Source organism: Melitaea cinxia, chromosome 2, assembly GCF_905220565.1.
Source record: "Melitaea cinxia chromosome 2, ilMelCinx1.1, whole genome shotgun sequence".
NCBI lineage: Eukaryota > Metazoa > Arthropoda > Insecta > Lepidoptera > Nymphalidae > Melitaea > Melitaea cinxia.
In genome coordinates this window covers 13,416,269-13,433,586 of record NC_059395.1, presented here as the reverse complement: position 1 = coordinate 13,433,586, position 17,318 = coordinate 13,416,269, and the positions used below count along the sequence as shown (strand labels likewise).

Genomic DNA, 17,318 nt, shown 5'->3' with positions numbered 1-17,318 from the left:
ATCATATTATTGAGAGTGACTCCAAGTATAGCTCGTTCCATTGCACGTTGAGCGACTTTGAACCTGTGGATTAGTTCCTTCGTCTGTATCCACGACTCAACACCGTATGCCAAATCAGGTAGGACGTATTGCTCCGAGACTTTTATCTTCAAGCATTGCGGAATCTTCGAAGTGATGACTCGGCGAAGACTGCGAAAAGCGCCCTGCCCAACCTGTAGATATTCCTGAAAAACTTCGAGAATGGTGCCATCAACCGATACCTGTATGACTTGTTTGTCAAACATAATTTTCGTTTTATACAAGTTCATACGGAGATCGACTCGTCAGCAGGACTCATTTAAGCTGCCCAGCATTTTTGGCTCAACTCCTCCAACGTCTCCATAAAAATAACAATATCATTAGAATCAGAGAATCCAGGACAGTCCAGGTCTCAACAGAGTTAAAGGCTTTCTCGTAGTCGACTATGCCATACACAGCGGCTGTTTATACTCTTCAGTATTTTGTATAATCTGCCGAACAGTATTGATGTGGTTTACGGTTCTGTAGCCATTTCGAAAAGCCAAGACTCTCGAAAACTTTTCGAAACAGGTTCAGAAATGAGATCGATCTGTAATTCTTTTCAAGAGACTTATCGCCTCTTTTATAGAACAGCACCACCACACTCTTGGACCACGCCTACGGTGTGGGACCCCGGTGGATGACGGCGTTAAAGAGTTCCGCCAAGATTTTTAGAATAGATCGCCCTGCGACCTTAAGGAGCTCAGTCGTAACTCCATCAACCCCCCGGGCCCTCGATTGTTACTTTAACGTCACTTATGGTTTAACAGGTGGTAATGGTTTCATATGATTAATCATAGATTTAGTGACCATTAAAGTAACATAATAATAATTGCACTCGTTACTACGACGCTTATAATAGTGTCAGAATATTGGGAGCTCAAAGTAACCTAGAACAGACATGGTAAGTATTACGTTTTATATATAAATCGAAGTGTTCGAATTGTATTAAGAATCCAAATTGTAATGTAAATACAGAAGAGACGAATTGAAAATAATAATCACATGGTTGGTGTCTTTTTAGAGACTAAAAAAGGTATTTGCCATTCAATTTCATTTCAATAGAACGTAAGAACGAAAAAGAATAGCTTCAGAAGATTAATGTGTTATTAATCGCGTCATTTGAGCGATAGAATTGAAAAATAGCTTTATTTAATGCAAAAGCGAAAAGGATTTTTTTATTGAATACTAACGATTAACGATTTGTTCGGTTACAATGTTACAACTTTTAGTATATTTTGGACAATTGATTACGTAGAAAATATTGTGTCACTACAGAATCGATAAAACGATAAATATTTGTATCGAAAGTATCAGATTATTTGTTGAGGAAGGCAATGTAACATCATATTACGATATTAGAAAAAATATTCTTGCTCAAATTCCTTATTAAGTTAGGTTAAAGATATTGAATTGAATAATTTGCAATGAATTTAGATGTCTGACCGTGTCGGTGCTCTAGCCAATTATATACTGATTTTATATTCGGTTCTAAGCGACCGCGGCGCCGTCTATAGTAAGTTCTTTATAAATCATCATATAAAAAAATTTGTTCTAACGGGTACATCGTTCCATAGCTTAATTGTCTATAGCACCGATACGGTCAGTCGGAGATGCAGGTTCGTTTGTCGCTGGAACGGTCGATTTTTGATATGATATTAAAAATTGAATAGAAACAATTTATTGTTGAGTCTACATTTCACATTCTAAATAATAAACGATCTCCTGAGCAAGTCCTAAATACTTACTTAATTTTTCTTTTTCCGCCTTTACGAGACAATCATTACGTAAAACGGCAATATCAACAGTAATATAACAATACTAAGATATTATTATTTATTCTTGTAAATTTTGAATTAATGAACTTTGTAAAAGTGAAAGCAATCGTAATTGTTTGTATTTTTTCAGTCAACATCAGTAAATACTGTTTAAATAATAGACGAGTGTACAAATACAAAGCTCTGGGAATATTTGACTTGAACCTCAATTATTACGGTCATTCGTATTCGTACATACACAGCTGGACACAAGCGAGAGGCGTTAAATGAAAGAGCTAAACTACATTTAATACGTACACCATTTTATGAGCTATAAAAATCAATTGGTTCAAAATATATATCTTCTATATATATTTAATAATTTGTTAGCAAAGATTTTTAATCAACTGCAAAAAAGAGAAGAAATTAATTCGTCTGTATGTTTCTTTTGGTTGATTTGCATAATTACTTTCTTTTTTCCTATAATGTACAGTATAACTTTTAATGAAAATGAAGACTTGAAACTATTGCTTTGAGATGAGCTAGAAAAAGTTTTTGTAAAGTTTACCGAGAGACTTTAGAAAATTCGTGGGCCATTTTATTTTGTAATTGTTATAAACTTTTTATATATTCTATATAATATTTTTTTAAGATTTACTTATGTCTGTCTCCAATAATAGAATTTTAGAAAAAACGAAAAGAAATACATTAACAACATGCAAATAATACACGAAAAATTAAAATAATACTTCTTAGAAACATTTTCTAGTGATATTCTAACTTAGAACCTGAGCAATTATAAAAACATAGGAATGTGACGTTCCCATACATTACAATGCCATGACCCTAACAATGAAAAAAAAAAACATTTGTTTAGTCGTTCCTTGTTAGCTTTCGTGATTACTGAATGTATATTGAACACGTGTCTGCACAGTCGTTAGTATGCATCAAACAATTTGCTAGTTTAGGTACCACGAAGATGTCCCTAATTATTATCCGAATTCCCTTATATATATTCCAGATGATTCCAGATGTTCACATAGTGTTTAAGTAAACTTTTGTTTTAATTGTTCGCTGACGTAGATACTGCATTTATGACTCAATGTTAACAACATAAAGTCTTAAGTGTAGATTAGAGAGAAACAATTCATTATTGTTTTAGTATGTCTAACAATTGAATTAAAAAACAAATGTTACAAAAATCTACACTATGTGGATGCAATTAGAAAATACAGTACACTTAGTAATGGTTACCTTCTTATACTTTTTTATTCGATTCCACGTTTATAGTTATATAACTAAGTAATAGTTATATGTGAACGTTATATCCTTTCGAACATATGGGAATAAAAATGCCAGACATTGAAACAATTTACGGCTCTGCTCTACTGCGTAAATGCAAATAGTATTCGACCTGTAATAGTCATTTGTCTAATGCGCTTCACAGCACTGCATGAAACCGCTCTAATGGCGAATGATGATCGCAACTGAAAATAAAAAATATGTTCTGAAATAATCAAATTCAATTTTTTTTTCATTGTATACTTAGTGATAACAATAAGGTACTTTACACATGAGTCACAGGCTAGAAAAGGTTGTCCTCTACAATATTTCTACTTGGGAATACCTACTGCTATTGTTTAAACACTTAAAATACCTCAAAAGTAAAAATTAAACTCAATATTAGTTTCTATTAAAAATGATCGGACCTTTATGAATTGCTGCGTCGATAAGTATGGCATAGAGTTTTATTTAGGGAAGAGTTAATTAAAATTGGTTCAATAGTTCTAAAAGTTATGTATGATAAATAAATTCATAATACCTATCAAATTACAAATATAGTGTTTTATAAAAATATCTCCTTATAATATAGGAGGAAAAATGTTATTGCTTTTGTACCTCTATTTTTAATAAAGTAGACTAGTGTATCCTACTTTTATAGCGAATGAAAAAAGACATTGCTATTTAGCCGTAACAGGTTTTCGCCGTACTAAGTTTATTGAAAATTCATAAAGGAGTTTTCTTGTAAAGCAAATACAAATAGATATATTCAAGCTGAACATGTTATAGAAAATTATTACAAAAGTATCTTGAAATATTTATAGAAGTTTTTTATTTCTTAACGTACGTACTGAACATATCTTTTTATTTTCAAAAGGTACAAAAAGTGTTATATCTAAAAACTATAGCCTCTAGTACACTAAAGAAATTGTACAACGATGCCTGAATATTTAATTATAAGTAAGTTGTATTTCAGCAATTGTAACGGACCATAATTTGATAATAAACGATTTTAGTACTTGTCTTAAAAAAAACAGACGATTCGGCAGCAAAATTGCAGCAATATCCGCGCCAATCGATAACAAAAGCAATCATAACAAGCGTCGCGACCGTTCAGCGGAACGAGATTCATGAATAAACAAACCGTTTTATTGATGTCCCATTTTATATACGATTGCAGAGTCAAAGATAAAATACGTTGAGGCAGACATCTGCAGGTTTGGAACACGAGTCTCCGCTTTTGAATAATTTAATACCAGAGGAGGTAAATGTTGTTTTATAATTAAGTATTGTATGAACCTTGCTTCATCTTTGTTATTAACTACCTAAAAAGTTTATACTTTCCAGGTATTTTTTTTTTGTTTATTATTTTTTTACAAGTAATGTCATTATTCATTTTACTGTCATAGTGATTTGTATGCCTTTTTTAGCCTTAACTGTAAAAACTTGACTGGTTTTAGATGGAAACAAGCAAGACTTACCAAATATTATTTCTTTTAAATAATACCTATAGTTTTAGACTTTTCCGTAGTAGTAATTATTAATTTATGTTAGATTTAGATTATACGAGGAAATAAATTTTTATCTATGTTACATAAATAAACTAGAACAATATGAAATGTACCCGTAATAACTTTTTATTGATTTGGCATGACCTTGCACACGCAATGCACGACAGTTGACAAGTTAACGACACTATTTCAAATATAGATCTTAAACGTTGATTGTATTCAAGTACGTACGTACGTACTTAATATAATAGAATTCTAGGTATAAATAATTGAATTTCTTTTTATATAAAAGGAGGAAATTATGATAAAAAAGATGAAATAATATATTCAAATAAAATTAATAGATAGATATCATACCATTTTCGATTGAAATTCATCATTTATACCTTAAAATCTGTTTTTATCAATATATCTTCTGAATAGAGAAGACTCAAAGGAACTATTAATTAGTTCCTTTGAGTTCTTTTCCGTAAATCCAAGGAAGTCTTGAGTTTAGAAGTTCATTCAGAGTATTAATAACTTTAATAACAAAAGTAAAATGCATTTAGTATAAAGCGTTCCCTACAAACGATCGTTTAAAGTCAAGAGAAAAAACTCCGGTCAAAATATGTCAAGATAAACGTTTAATTAAAATTTTCTACGTTTGTATTTAAAAGCTTCATTGTAAATTAATTTTAGTATAGTAATAATGTATCCATTTTAATTAAAATATAAGTACATATAATGTTTCACAGAAAAGAAAAAAAGAAGACGATTAATAATTTTCAATCTATCAATCTTGATAGTCCTTAAAGGGCTATTTAGTTTTGTAAACAACGATGAGATCATTTTAATTATTTCATATACTTTTGTTTTATCTAAAATCAGCTTGTATAAACAGCTTTTCTTAAATTAGATTACAGAGGAAGAAGATATTAAGTATTTTAACGGTATTTTAGATTTTTAGGTATAATAAATGCTTCACATATAATTCTGTCACCTTCTATTTCTAAGGATTACATTAGAAGAACTTTATTGATCACGTCATAATTAATCGATTCATAAATTAACGGAGTAAATATTTTAAATATTTCTTAATTCAATAATCGTATTATATTAATTTTCTACAACCCAAATAAACAGTACATCGAACAGCTTTTCCGCAATCAAATTAAAGGGATCTAATGATTGCGTCGGTCCGGAATATTATCACTTATATCTGATAGCAATCGTTGACCCTTCGCGTTATTAATTTAATCCGGCCAAATGTTAACTGATTTATCGCTGAAGTATTATAATTTGTTAAATTTGTGATTTAAAGTAATATGATAGGAGGTACGTACTACTTTTTAAATTTCCGGTTCATGTGACTTTATCGAACTCATGACGCTTACTGCAATTTCAATTGATAAATTGTAATACAATATTAGCAATATATACGATATGTTTCAGGCTGTAATATCCTACTAATGGGCATATGCCTTTTTCTCCATGTAAGAGAAAGATCAGAGCTTAATCCGCCACGCTGTTCCCATGCGGGTTGGCGGTTATATTCCCTACTATGAGTAACGATCGCTATCAGGTGTATATGATAACAACCGGGACCGACGGCTTAACGTGATCTCCGAGGCACGATGGTGAGACCCACAAAGACCGCACAAACACCCAGACCACGACAAACATCTGTATGGTCAATACAAATGTTTGTCATGTGCGGGGATCGAACCCGCAACCGCCAGCGCAACAGCCCCAAACCAGTGCTGTGACCGTTGCGCCAACGCGTCATCGTGTAGATGGTATAAACACAGTAAATTCTTGTCATACTTGATTATTCGCATCGCAACGTATCGCGCGTCGGGCTACCGTTTTATGAGTATTTAATTAAGATTTGAATTGAAAATGTCATTTTAAAAATACCGGGGTTAACACGTTTTAAACAGATACGAAAGAGTAAAGGTAATGTTGGATAAATTTGACTTAAAGATTTTTTTTCTTATCTACACAGTTAAATTTAATATAATCAATTTCTAAGATGGTCCAGTGGACAGAACGCATGAAACGTGAGCGATAATTGCATGTGAAAATTGTCGCCTTTTTAAGTGCTTTTATTTCAAATAATCTCTAAATAAATGTTTATTATAATTAAAGTGTATGTATGCCATGGTCGCTTAGAACCGAATCTAAAGTCATCATATCAAAAATTTCGATCTAACTGGTACATCGTTCCATAGCTTGATTGGCTAGATTCGATCTCCGCTGGAACGGTCGATTTTTGATATGATATTAAAAAATCTTTGGAATTCCCTAATGTGTGGGTAACACAAAAATAAAATCGTACAAATTATAATTAAAGTGTATGTTCCGGAGAAATTCCGGGTAGTATCTATAATACATATTTGTCAAACTAAAGAGGACCGGTAAAGCGGATTAAGCTTTGCACATTAGTATTGAGGCGTTTTCAGACTGTTGTAGATACTGGCTATTATATTTAACTTCAGGAGGATGTAATAAAAGTATATCAGAAGATTTTAAAAAGATTGTTTTTCACTTATGCTACATGTTTCTGAGGATTGACCTACAAGGAAGTTTCTTTATTATTTTTTACGCTTGAATAAACGATACCTATTTTAATTAAATAATGTTTTCCCGTTTAAATGGAATATTACTTGCTATTTATATTGAAATATCAATAGCATCGCTAATTACGGACGTCGTAATTGAAAAGTATGTGGGTCGTTAATAATGAGTTTGTTTGCCAATTACTATTATTATTATTATTATTATTATTATTAAACTTTAAATATTACATATATAAATTTTATTACAAATCATATCAATTAAAAATTGGGATCATATTTTCATCGCTCTTTGATACATATGTTGATTTTTGACTATGCCTTTAACCAAATAATCATATAAGTGTAATTTACACATATTAATGACCCCAATATACGGTTGGTAAATCAAAATTAATGTATATTACGAAAATTTATTTTGCAGGAAAGAAAATTGTATCCCTATATACTCATTAGTTTCAATGCCAGATGTAATAGATGTAATTGTATTAAAACATAGAAAATTGATCTTTATCGGAATGTTAATACTAAAAAAAAGGACATGACATCTAATATAAAAGCATTGGCCTATTTTGCCTTCAGCCTCGCGGGAAACGTATTATGGTTATGTTATGCGCTACACAACTACATAAAATCACTTTACAGTGTATAAAATAGAATACACGTAATAGCTTTTCGCATATCAGTCACGCGTTTTCGTCGTATGCCTTTGTTTCAATAATACCTTGTTACAATGTTATCTTGGAATTAATTTCAGTCATAACGATGCGAAATGTCATATAGTTATTCCATTTTGAATGTATTAGTCGTGTATACATTTGCAGTAATGATCTTGAGCATTTTATATGGTTGTCTGTTCATAAGGTAGAGAACTTTATATTGTGTTTTTGTAATAAGCGATTAATATATACAAAAGATATTTCAAAAGACTATAAATAATACGTATTTATAGTCTTTTGAAATAAAGTATGTACATAACACACTTATGTACAAATATTACTCGTAAGCTCATCGTTAGAAACCACAATCCTGGAGCGCAAATCAGGGTCACTTCCAATCATACCAACAGGGCAGTCAAATTAAAAGCTAAGGAGTACATCATTCTTTTATGTACGTATTCTAGTTTGTTTCTTAATACTGTACAGTAAGGAATATTACTATTATTGTGTGTTTTTAAAAAACTTACCAATAAAGAACCAGACGTAAGATTTTCCATAAAGCTTGTGCTTATAGACTTCACAAAGGACTCGTCTGGCTGCAACCACGTAAAATAGACCAACAATAACTCTTGCATCTTGCCTACGTAGATTTCGGACCGCGTCGCTAGGATCTGATAGGAAGGATTGCCGCGTTACTATTTCGATACCAGACTTCTTGCAATGTGCTTCCAGGTCTTCAACAGTCTGAAACAAAATTGTAAATCTTTTATTAAAATTCTATTTTATGCATCATAATTATTATATATCAAAACTAAAATTTATGTAACATATAACGGAGTATTTAAACAAAGTGTCCATATTTGAAAGTATGTTTCAGAGTGATTAGAACTAGAATTAGAAGTTATTTTCAGTATTTACTAAAAAACTTACTAAATTTAAGATTAAAAAATGAAGATTACAGTGCTTTAAATCACTACATAGTATAAGACAACGTTGCTTTCTCTGTCCCTATGTATGCTTAAATCTTTAAAACTATGCAACGGATTTTGATGCGGTTTTTATAATAGATAGAGTGATTGAAGAAGAAGGTTTATATGTATAATACATGCATAATATAATAGAGGAAAACTGATAGTTTTTGCAACCGTGCGAAGCCGGGGTGGGTCGCTAGTGTTTTTATAAATTGATATTATTCACTACTATCACAATTTATTAACGTAAGGTAACATTGAAGGTAGCTTTAAAGACGCGATTCTATTCAACTAGGACAAGTATATGTATATATACAGTCTCTCAAACCTTATAAAAAGTTTCATTGCATGCATCCCACGATAAATGGATTTTTACTCACATCAGTGCGGAAAGTTAAAGCCTTCATACAAAGCTATGTGATATATATGAAAAGGAAAATATCCACGGTTTTCGCTTTTAACACAGACGGTTGAGTCTCGTTAATATATAAAGTTGATGAAAGGTGCTAGCGGAATCGCGTAATGTGTTTGCGGAAATTAACAATTTAAAGTTTCAATTATTGGCTTGTTTTGTTAGTTATGGATTACCATACATTTTTAACTACTATGAACACTTCCTTTAATGAATTATGATATGATATTGAACGAATTTTAAGGTTATTATTTAGATTATAGTCACTAAATAAGTTGTATAGCATTTGTAAATACTACTGGTACTGGTGCTTGAAGGAAACTATAGCACTTGAGATACAATAAATGGATTATGAAATTAAAATATGAAATTACGAAAAATTTTTAAAATGAAAAAGAAGAAAGACGTGAAAAGTTTACTACTTTTTAATAATATTATCTATACAAATAAATAAAATTGGCGTGTCTGTTTATAATATTAAAATAACCGCTTTTTACTAAATGCATATTGATGTGTACACGGTACATATACCAAAATAACATTTTTTTACAATTTTTGTCTGTCTGTCTGTCTGTCTTTTTGTTCCGGCTAATCTCTTAAATGGCTGGACCGATTTTGACGGGACTTTCACTGGCAGATAGCTGATGTAATAAGGAGTAACTTAGGATTTTTTCATTTAAAAAAAATATTTATTTTATAACCCTGCGAACTGAACAATAACTTTTTCGTTAAATTCCACGCGGAAGTCGCGGACACAGCTAGTAATCTTATATATTATTAAAAGATTCTAAAAACTTTCAATATGCGTATAGCGACACGCAATATAATTATATATATAATGGTTAATTGTATATGGACGGCGCATTGGCGCAATGGCCACAGCACTGATTTGTGGCTGTTGCGCTGGCGGTTGCGGGTTTGATCCCCACACATTACAAAGATTTGCATTGGCCATATAGATGTTTGCTGTGGTCTGGGATGTTTGTGCAGTCCTCGTGGGTCTCCCCATCGTGCCTCGGAGTGCACGCTAAGTCGTCGGTCCCCGTTGTAGTCATGTACAACTGATAGCGATCGTTACTCATGGTAGGGAATATATCCGCCAACTCACATTGGAGCAGCGTGGTGGATTAAGCTCTGATCCTTCTCCTACATGAGAAAAGAGCTTTATGCTCAGCAGTGAGATATTACAGGCTGAAGCGATATATACATGTACAAGATTATTTAATATACGCCTTTATTAAGAACAATAAAAAACTTTTGCTGTCCGACTTCGCAAAGTAAAGGTTTTCTTTCTAGGCTAAGGTAGTCGCATATGTAATAAAATCCCACAAGCGATTCTTCAAATGCCAATAATTTATTTTAAAGTTTATATTAAAATGGTTTATCGTTCATTCGATATTAAAAATCGTCAGTTTGCTTGATAGTAAGTGGTTACTAAGTGGTAGCCTATAGATGTCGGCAAGATGAGGACTATCACATTGCGATCCTATCCCCGCTGTTAACACAGCGCAGTTTCAGGAAATTTGGTTATCTTACTCATCAGAACAACATAATGCTATTTGAGAGCAATGGTTGCTTTACAATTTATATTTTAAAATATAATGCATTATCAAATATAATTACGAATTTGTGAAACAAACGACTCTTAAACGAATTTCTTTTGAATAATGAATAAAAATTATTATTTTAAAAGCAAATAATTAAGGGTTCAAGCATAAATACGATAAGTAGATATTATGATTTGAAAATATTCTATGCCTTTTTGATTATAGACCCTTTGGGTCGTCTTGCGGATATTGGTTTCAAAAGGTACGAGTATCTATAAAATCCTGTCCTTCCAGCTTTGAAAGAGAAACGAAAAAGTAATCGAAACTATATTTTTTTGCACTTCTATTAAATGTTTGGAGAATGTTTTCTGTATATTTTTTTTTTTTTTTTACTTTATTACACAACTTAAAATAACATTTTTCGCAAAAGGTAGGACCCATAAGGCCTTATCTACTTGGCAACTTTAAGTCATACATATTTATAGTAACTGAAGTCATTGGCCTAGATGATTTTACTGGTTTGCTTCTTACATTTTTGACATAATCTATAATATGTTACCATTTTTTATGAGAAGGCTGTTTTTTTAATTGGACCGGTACCTGTAAAGCGGTTACAGCGGTTCACTATTTTTGGAACATTTACAACATTAATATCGCTTCAGCCTGTCATATCCCACTGCTGGGCATAGGCCTCTTTCCCCATGTACCTTATTAAATTTTTAAATAATTTATCTCTTTTTTTGTATTTTTGTATCCTTCTGATTATGAATATTCACATAGTAATTGTTATGAGAGCAAAGCAGAAATGAGTTAACTTTAAGACAGCAGAACACAAATTAGAATGAACATTTACTATGGAAGAAAATACAGTATATGTAATTCGTTGATATAAACTTGTTTACACTTCATAAAAACAAAACTTTTTGATTACTAATTAGCGTTGTGCTTATCGCAGTTTCTGTGCTAAAGTTCACTCATCCGTTCTTGACAAATATTTGCGTATTTTATAGAGGTGTTTGTCGTTTTGCCGTTGTTTGTGTTTTGTGCGCTGTTAATATTTCCGTTCCTTAGCCGCGATGTATCACACTGTTAACAGTGATAGATAATTAATTTAAATAAGATAAATTAAGTTAAAAATGAATTAATATTTTGAAATTCGTGCGTAAAAGTTGCTTAACAATCGTGAATCCATAAAAGGAAAAGTGTTGTCATCTTAAATGATTTGTAATGTAAAATTCATACCGTTGAATTTATGAGCTCGTGTCTATGGTTTATAAGAGAATAGATATGGAAATCGTTTCTCTAAAAAGGTCAGACGTAAAAATTTTGTGAATAGTAAACCTAGCTTTTGTCGTGTCGAATTCCACTCAATATTGATAAGATACGTAGATTTAGGTATAGATACCATTTAGTCACGCGAAAAAAATATATCAAGAGCTGAGAAAAAAATGGAATAAAATGTTCTATGAGAAAAAATATACAATAGTAACGAAAAATTTAACTAGGAAATTAATTACATATATTTAAAATTAGTAGATAGTTTTTAGCTTATAACCTAAATCTTGACATATAATTAATCATTAAATTGGAGTTGGCGCTTAGCAACTAGCAAACTATGATATCATGACAGATGTACTTTACTTCTACATACAATTTTTATCATGTTTTTTATTAAAAGAACAAATTTCAGAAATCTTAACGATCATTTATCCGTTTTTGTGAGTTTAAGGTTACAAAAAAAAACAGATAAATTGGAGAGTATGAACACAACTCACTGCATCTGAAAAGGCGTCCAGGTAAAAAAAACCTTTTAACCTTAAAAAATACATAAATACGTCAAATCCTTATTTTTTATGATAAGATTGTGAACTATAGACGTTATGTTACGTACTTCTACAGCGTATCCGATTGATCCATAAAAAATGAGCGTAGCGAAATACTCCAGCGTAACCTTATATGAAAAAGGATTATTGCACTAGAGGTGAGAGCCCACAAAACTATTCAAACACGCCATGAATTCAGGCTCGTATTTCTTAATTTTAAATAATATAAATATTTTTATGTATAGGCCCTTTTCTCCATTGAGGAGAAGGATTGGAGCTTAATCCACCACGCTGCTCCGTGCGGGTTAGGGGATATGTTCCCTATTACTATGATTAACGATCGCTATCAGGTATTTATGATAACATCCGGGACCGACGGCTTAGCGTATTATCCTAGGCATGGTGAAGAGGCCCATAAGGACGAACATCTTTTTCTTTGTTTATATAAATTCGCAGTGTTGCTATTTATATTGCGACAATTTTTAAATCATTATCATTAAGGACAGATATCTGAACCAGAAAGAAATATTTATACAAATACAAATATCCATCCCGAGCGGGAATCGAATCCGTAAACCGTAGGTGTTTTAGGCGACTACTCGCACCACTACACAAGAGCGGTTGTTATAATTAATTTCATATCTAAGAAATTTTTTTTAAACTGAATGCCACATTAAAAAAAATGTCAAACATGCGAAAACAGAACTGGTATCAATGAACACGATAACAAAAAGAATCAAAAAGGTACGAGCGGTCTTAAGGTTTTTTTCACGGGGGAATCGATTTTATGTACACACGTAAGACCCAAGTACTCAAAGCGTAATTCAATCGTGAGATCAGAACATTTAAACACAGATGCAAACAGGCGAATCACTATGAAAACTTTTGGTGAAACCATCGGTGACTCAGTTACCCGTGACAAAAACGACTCCAACGTCATCAAAATATCAGGAGTTTCAAAATTACTATCGCGGTTAGTCCCGTAGACTCAAAAGTTTACAAACAAGCTAATTCCTTATCAACTTAGCACTGATATAAATATTTAAACTCAACTCGACGTTAGTTGCCCGCCTCTGAGAATTTTACGTTCATTAATGGCGTAGAGGTACTATCTATCGAATGTTCACGGTATTATAAATACAATTTCTTATCAACCCTCTGTTCTAACGTGGAATCCATAATCGTTTAGAAATATAATCGCTCTCTAAGCGGAGGTAGTTGATGGAAACGATATATCCAATATACAGAATATTGAATTAGTGGGAAATAGCGTACCGAGGAGATACGTTATTGTGTTACCTTTGTTATTTCCTCATATTGACACAACTTGATAACGATATTTTTGTATAAACATATCTAAATCTTTATTAATATGACAAAGCTAAGTTGTGAGCTGTATTTGTTTGTGCGCGCTAATCTGCGGATCGTGAATGTGAAAAGGCTTGGGATTTGGAAAGCCAGCTGCGTCTGTAAATCTTTGATACCTTTAAAAACACGTTTTCGTATGTGGTTAGGTGAGGTAAAATTTTAAATATTAGATAAGTCAACGTGAATTCTAAATGTGTAAAAGGACATTATTTCAACCGCTTTAAATTTAGGACGAGAAACTTGGTAATTATATATATATATATATATATATATATATATAGTAGTTGACGCGGAATCTATGATTAGCATGTAATTTTTATTTAACAAACACTCTGGTGTAGTAGTGCGTGTAGTCGCCTTGAACACCGACGATTTGAGGGTTCGATTGCCGCTCGGGATTGATGTTTGTATTTTTATAAATATTTCTTTCCGGTTTAGATGTCTATCTTTGTGGGTCTCCTTACCTTGACTCGTAGAGCACGTTAAGCTGTCGGTCTCAGTTGTTATCATAAATAAAAAGGCCTCTTTCTCCCTTTAGGAGAAGGATTGGAGCTTGATCCACTACGCTGCTCCACTGCGGGTTGGCGGATATGTTCTCTACTATGACTAACGATCGTTATCAGATATTTATGATAAAAATCTAGACCGACAGCTTAACTTACTCCCCGAGAGACCATGGGAAGACTCACAAAGATATACATTCAAACCGGAAAGAAATACTTGTTAATACAAACATCCATTCCGGGCGGGAATCGAATCCGCAAACCGTCGGGGCGTAGACGCCGACATGGCACAAGTCACACCACTACACCAGAGCGGTTGTTGACATCACAGTTTTCATATTTAATACCTTTTTTATGCCTTATCACGCTATTTGTTTGGTTTGTAATATTTTAGGAAGATAATATATACATATAAAATATATGTAATTTTTAAATCAATGATTTTTTAAGCAATTTAGTAGTTGTAATTTATTTATCATGATAGAAATAATTCTTTAAATACTATGACATAATTAGGCACTTTAATTCAATTCTTGGGTTTAATGGCTTACAGTTGTGCCAGATATAATTAGTCGCCAGCAATTTCATCTGCTGAGAAACTAGTTCTCCAGCTCATTTCTACGAATAATAATTAAATGAAAATGGTATTATTATCATAAATTATCAAAGTTAAAAGTATATTTAAATCAGTTTATATTTCAAAAATATTTTTAAAACTTTTAACTAAACCATTTTCTTTGTTTAATAATAATAATAAAAAAATATTTGTCAATACCAACATTGTTGAAAAAACTTCAAACACATTGAAACTGTTAAAAAAATTTACACATAACAACCATACTGTAGAATAAAAAAATAAAAAAAAACTATTGTTTTGAACCAGCAGGTACAAAAGCTACGCTATGCCAACTTGCAAACCTTAATATTATTATAAACTCTGCATTTCTAATCTTTCTCTAGGGTGCTGCGATTAATTTTTTCCCTCAGTCATTTCGTATTAGTAAAAAATCATCATCATTTCAACTTATCACAGTCCACTGCTGGACATAGGCCTCCACAAGTTCACGCCAAAAATGGCGTGAACACATGTGTTTTGCCCAAAGTCACCACGCTGGGCAGATGAGTTGGTGACCGCAGGGCTGGCTTTGTCGCACCGAAGACGCTGCCTCCCGGCTAGTAAAACACATAAAGAAAAATAACAATTATATATTTTTGAATATCATATCAAAAATTGACCGCTCCAGCGGGGTTCGAACCCGCGTCTCCGACTTGCCGTGTCGGCGCTCTAGCCAATTAAGCTATGGAACGATGCACCCGCTCGAGCGAAATTTTCGATATGATAATTTTTAATTTTCGGTTTAAGCGAACCGTGGCGCCAATTTTTGATATGATATTCAAAAATGTTTAGAATTCCTAATGTGGGTAACACAAAAATAAAAATCTTAGATATTAACAATTATATAGTCAAATCGGCATCCTTGAAAAAAGTGTTTATTTCTCGAAGTAGCCACAAGATAGTCATGTATATAATAAGTTTATCTTTATTGATTTTGAATTACATTATTTTCAGACATTTTTTTTTAATATTTAGTAATAATTGGTGTGGTTACGGCATTAAAGAATATAGCCACGCCCTCTCTTACCGTAGTTGTCGTGAGAGGCGACTAAGGGATAACACAGTTCCATTAACACGTTGGTACTTATAAAGCCGACCGATGGCGGGGTAACCATCAAACTTCTGGTTTTGAAATACGCAGGCCGCAAACGGGGAGCAGCGCCTTCAACGATCCGTCTGCCTAGCGTGGTGACTATGGGCAACACACATGAGTTCGCGCTATTTTTGGCGCGAACTTGTGGAGGCCTGTGTCCGTTAGTGGGCTGCGGTAGGCTGAATTGAGTGATTTAGAAATAATTATAAATAAAACTATCACTAAAATAATGAGGTCTCAAAAATGTCTTCACTAACAAAAATGTATACACATATACAAAAAACCTTTATTGACTTTAATCTTGGCAGCTCCTGTTGCTTAATGTATTGAAATTGTGCAAAGAAATATATAGTTGACACTTAGCCTTTTTATTTCTCTAGCTCGATTTATCTGGGGAGACTTTTAGCACTCTATTCTCTCTAATGTAAAATATGAGCTTATTGAAAAGAAACCCTCTTTTTTACCCTCACTTCATACGTCGGGACCTTAAGCCTAAAATATATAATAATACACACGACTTCATTTTAAATTCCTAACAAATTATTGAAGTGCCTGTGCCCGCGACCTCGTCCGCGTGGGATTTTATAAAGAAAATATTTTTCAGTACGCAGAGTAGTTCGCAGCAGTATAAAATAAATAAATTTCTAAAATAAAAATAGTCTAAGCTACTCCTTTAGATCAGCTATCTGTCAGTGAAAGTGTTGTCAAAATCGGTCCAGCTGTTTCAGAGTTTAGCCGGAACAAACAGACAGATAGACAAAAATTGTAAAAAAAAACATTTTGGTATATGTACCGTGTATACATTCATATGCATTTAGTAAAAAGCGGTTATTTTAATATTACAAACAGACACTCCAATTTAATTTATTTGTATAGATAATATATTGTTACTTTTATTTGAGACGAAAAGTTAAACCATGTCCCTTGTGTTAAAATTAAAATAAATATTCATATAAACATAATAGAAACAAAAATTCTAAATAATTTTGATAATATGCCAGGAAAAATAAAATGTAGTATAAACCAAGGAAATATTACAAAGAGATGGATGGTCGTAACACTATAATCTCGCAAGATAAGCAAGAAGCGCAGATACTCTGTCTCTCTATTCCGACAGCACAATTTCTTAAGCAAACCAATTATAAATTATGACCCCAAAAGCAAC

General features: G+C 32.4%; 1 protein-coding gene across 1 annotated transcript in view; it reads right to left on the bottom strand.

Annotated features, from left to right (window-relative positions):
- LOC123660691 (gamma-aminobutyric acid type B receptor subunit 1) overlaps positions 1-17,318 on the bottom strand; it is an 80,145-nt gene that overhangs the window by 39,805 nt on the left and 23,022 nt on the right. Inside the window, exon 4 of the mRNA XM_045595744.1 lies at positions 8,348-8,564. Within this exon, the coding sequence (XP_045451700.1) occupies positions 8,348-8,564 (217 nt within the window). The remainder of the gene's footprint in view (positions 1-8,347; positions 8,565-17,318) is intronic.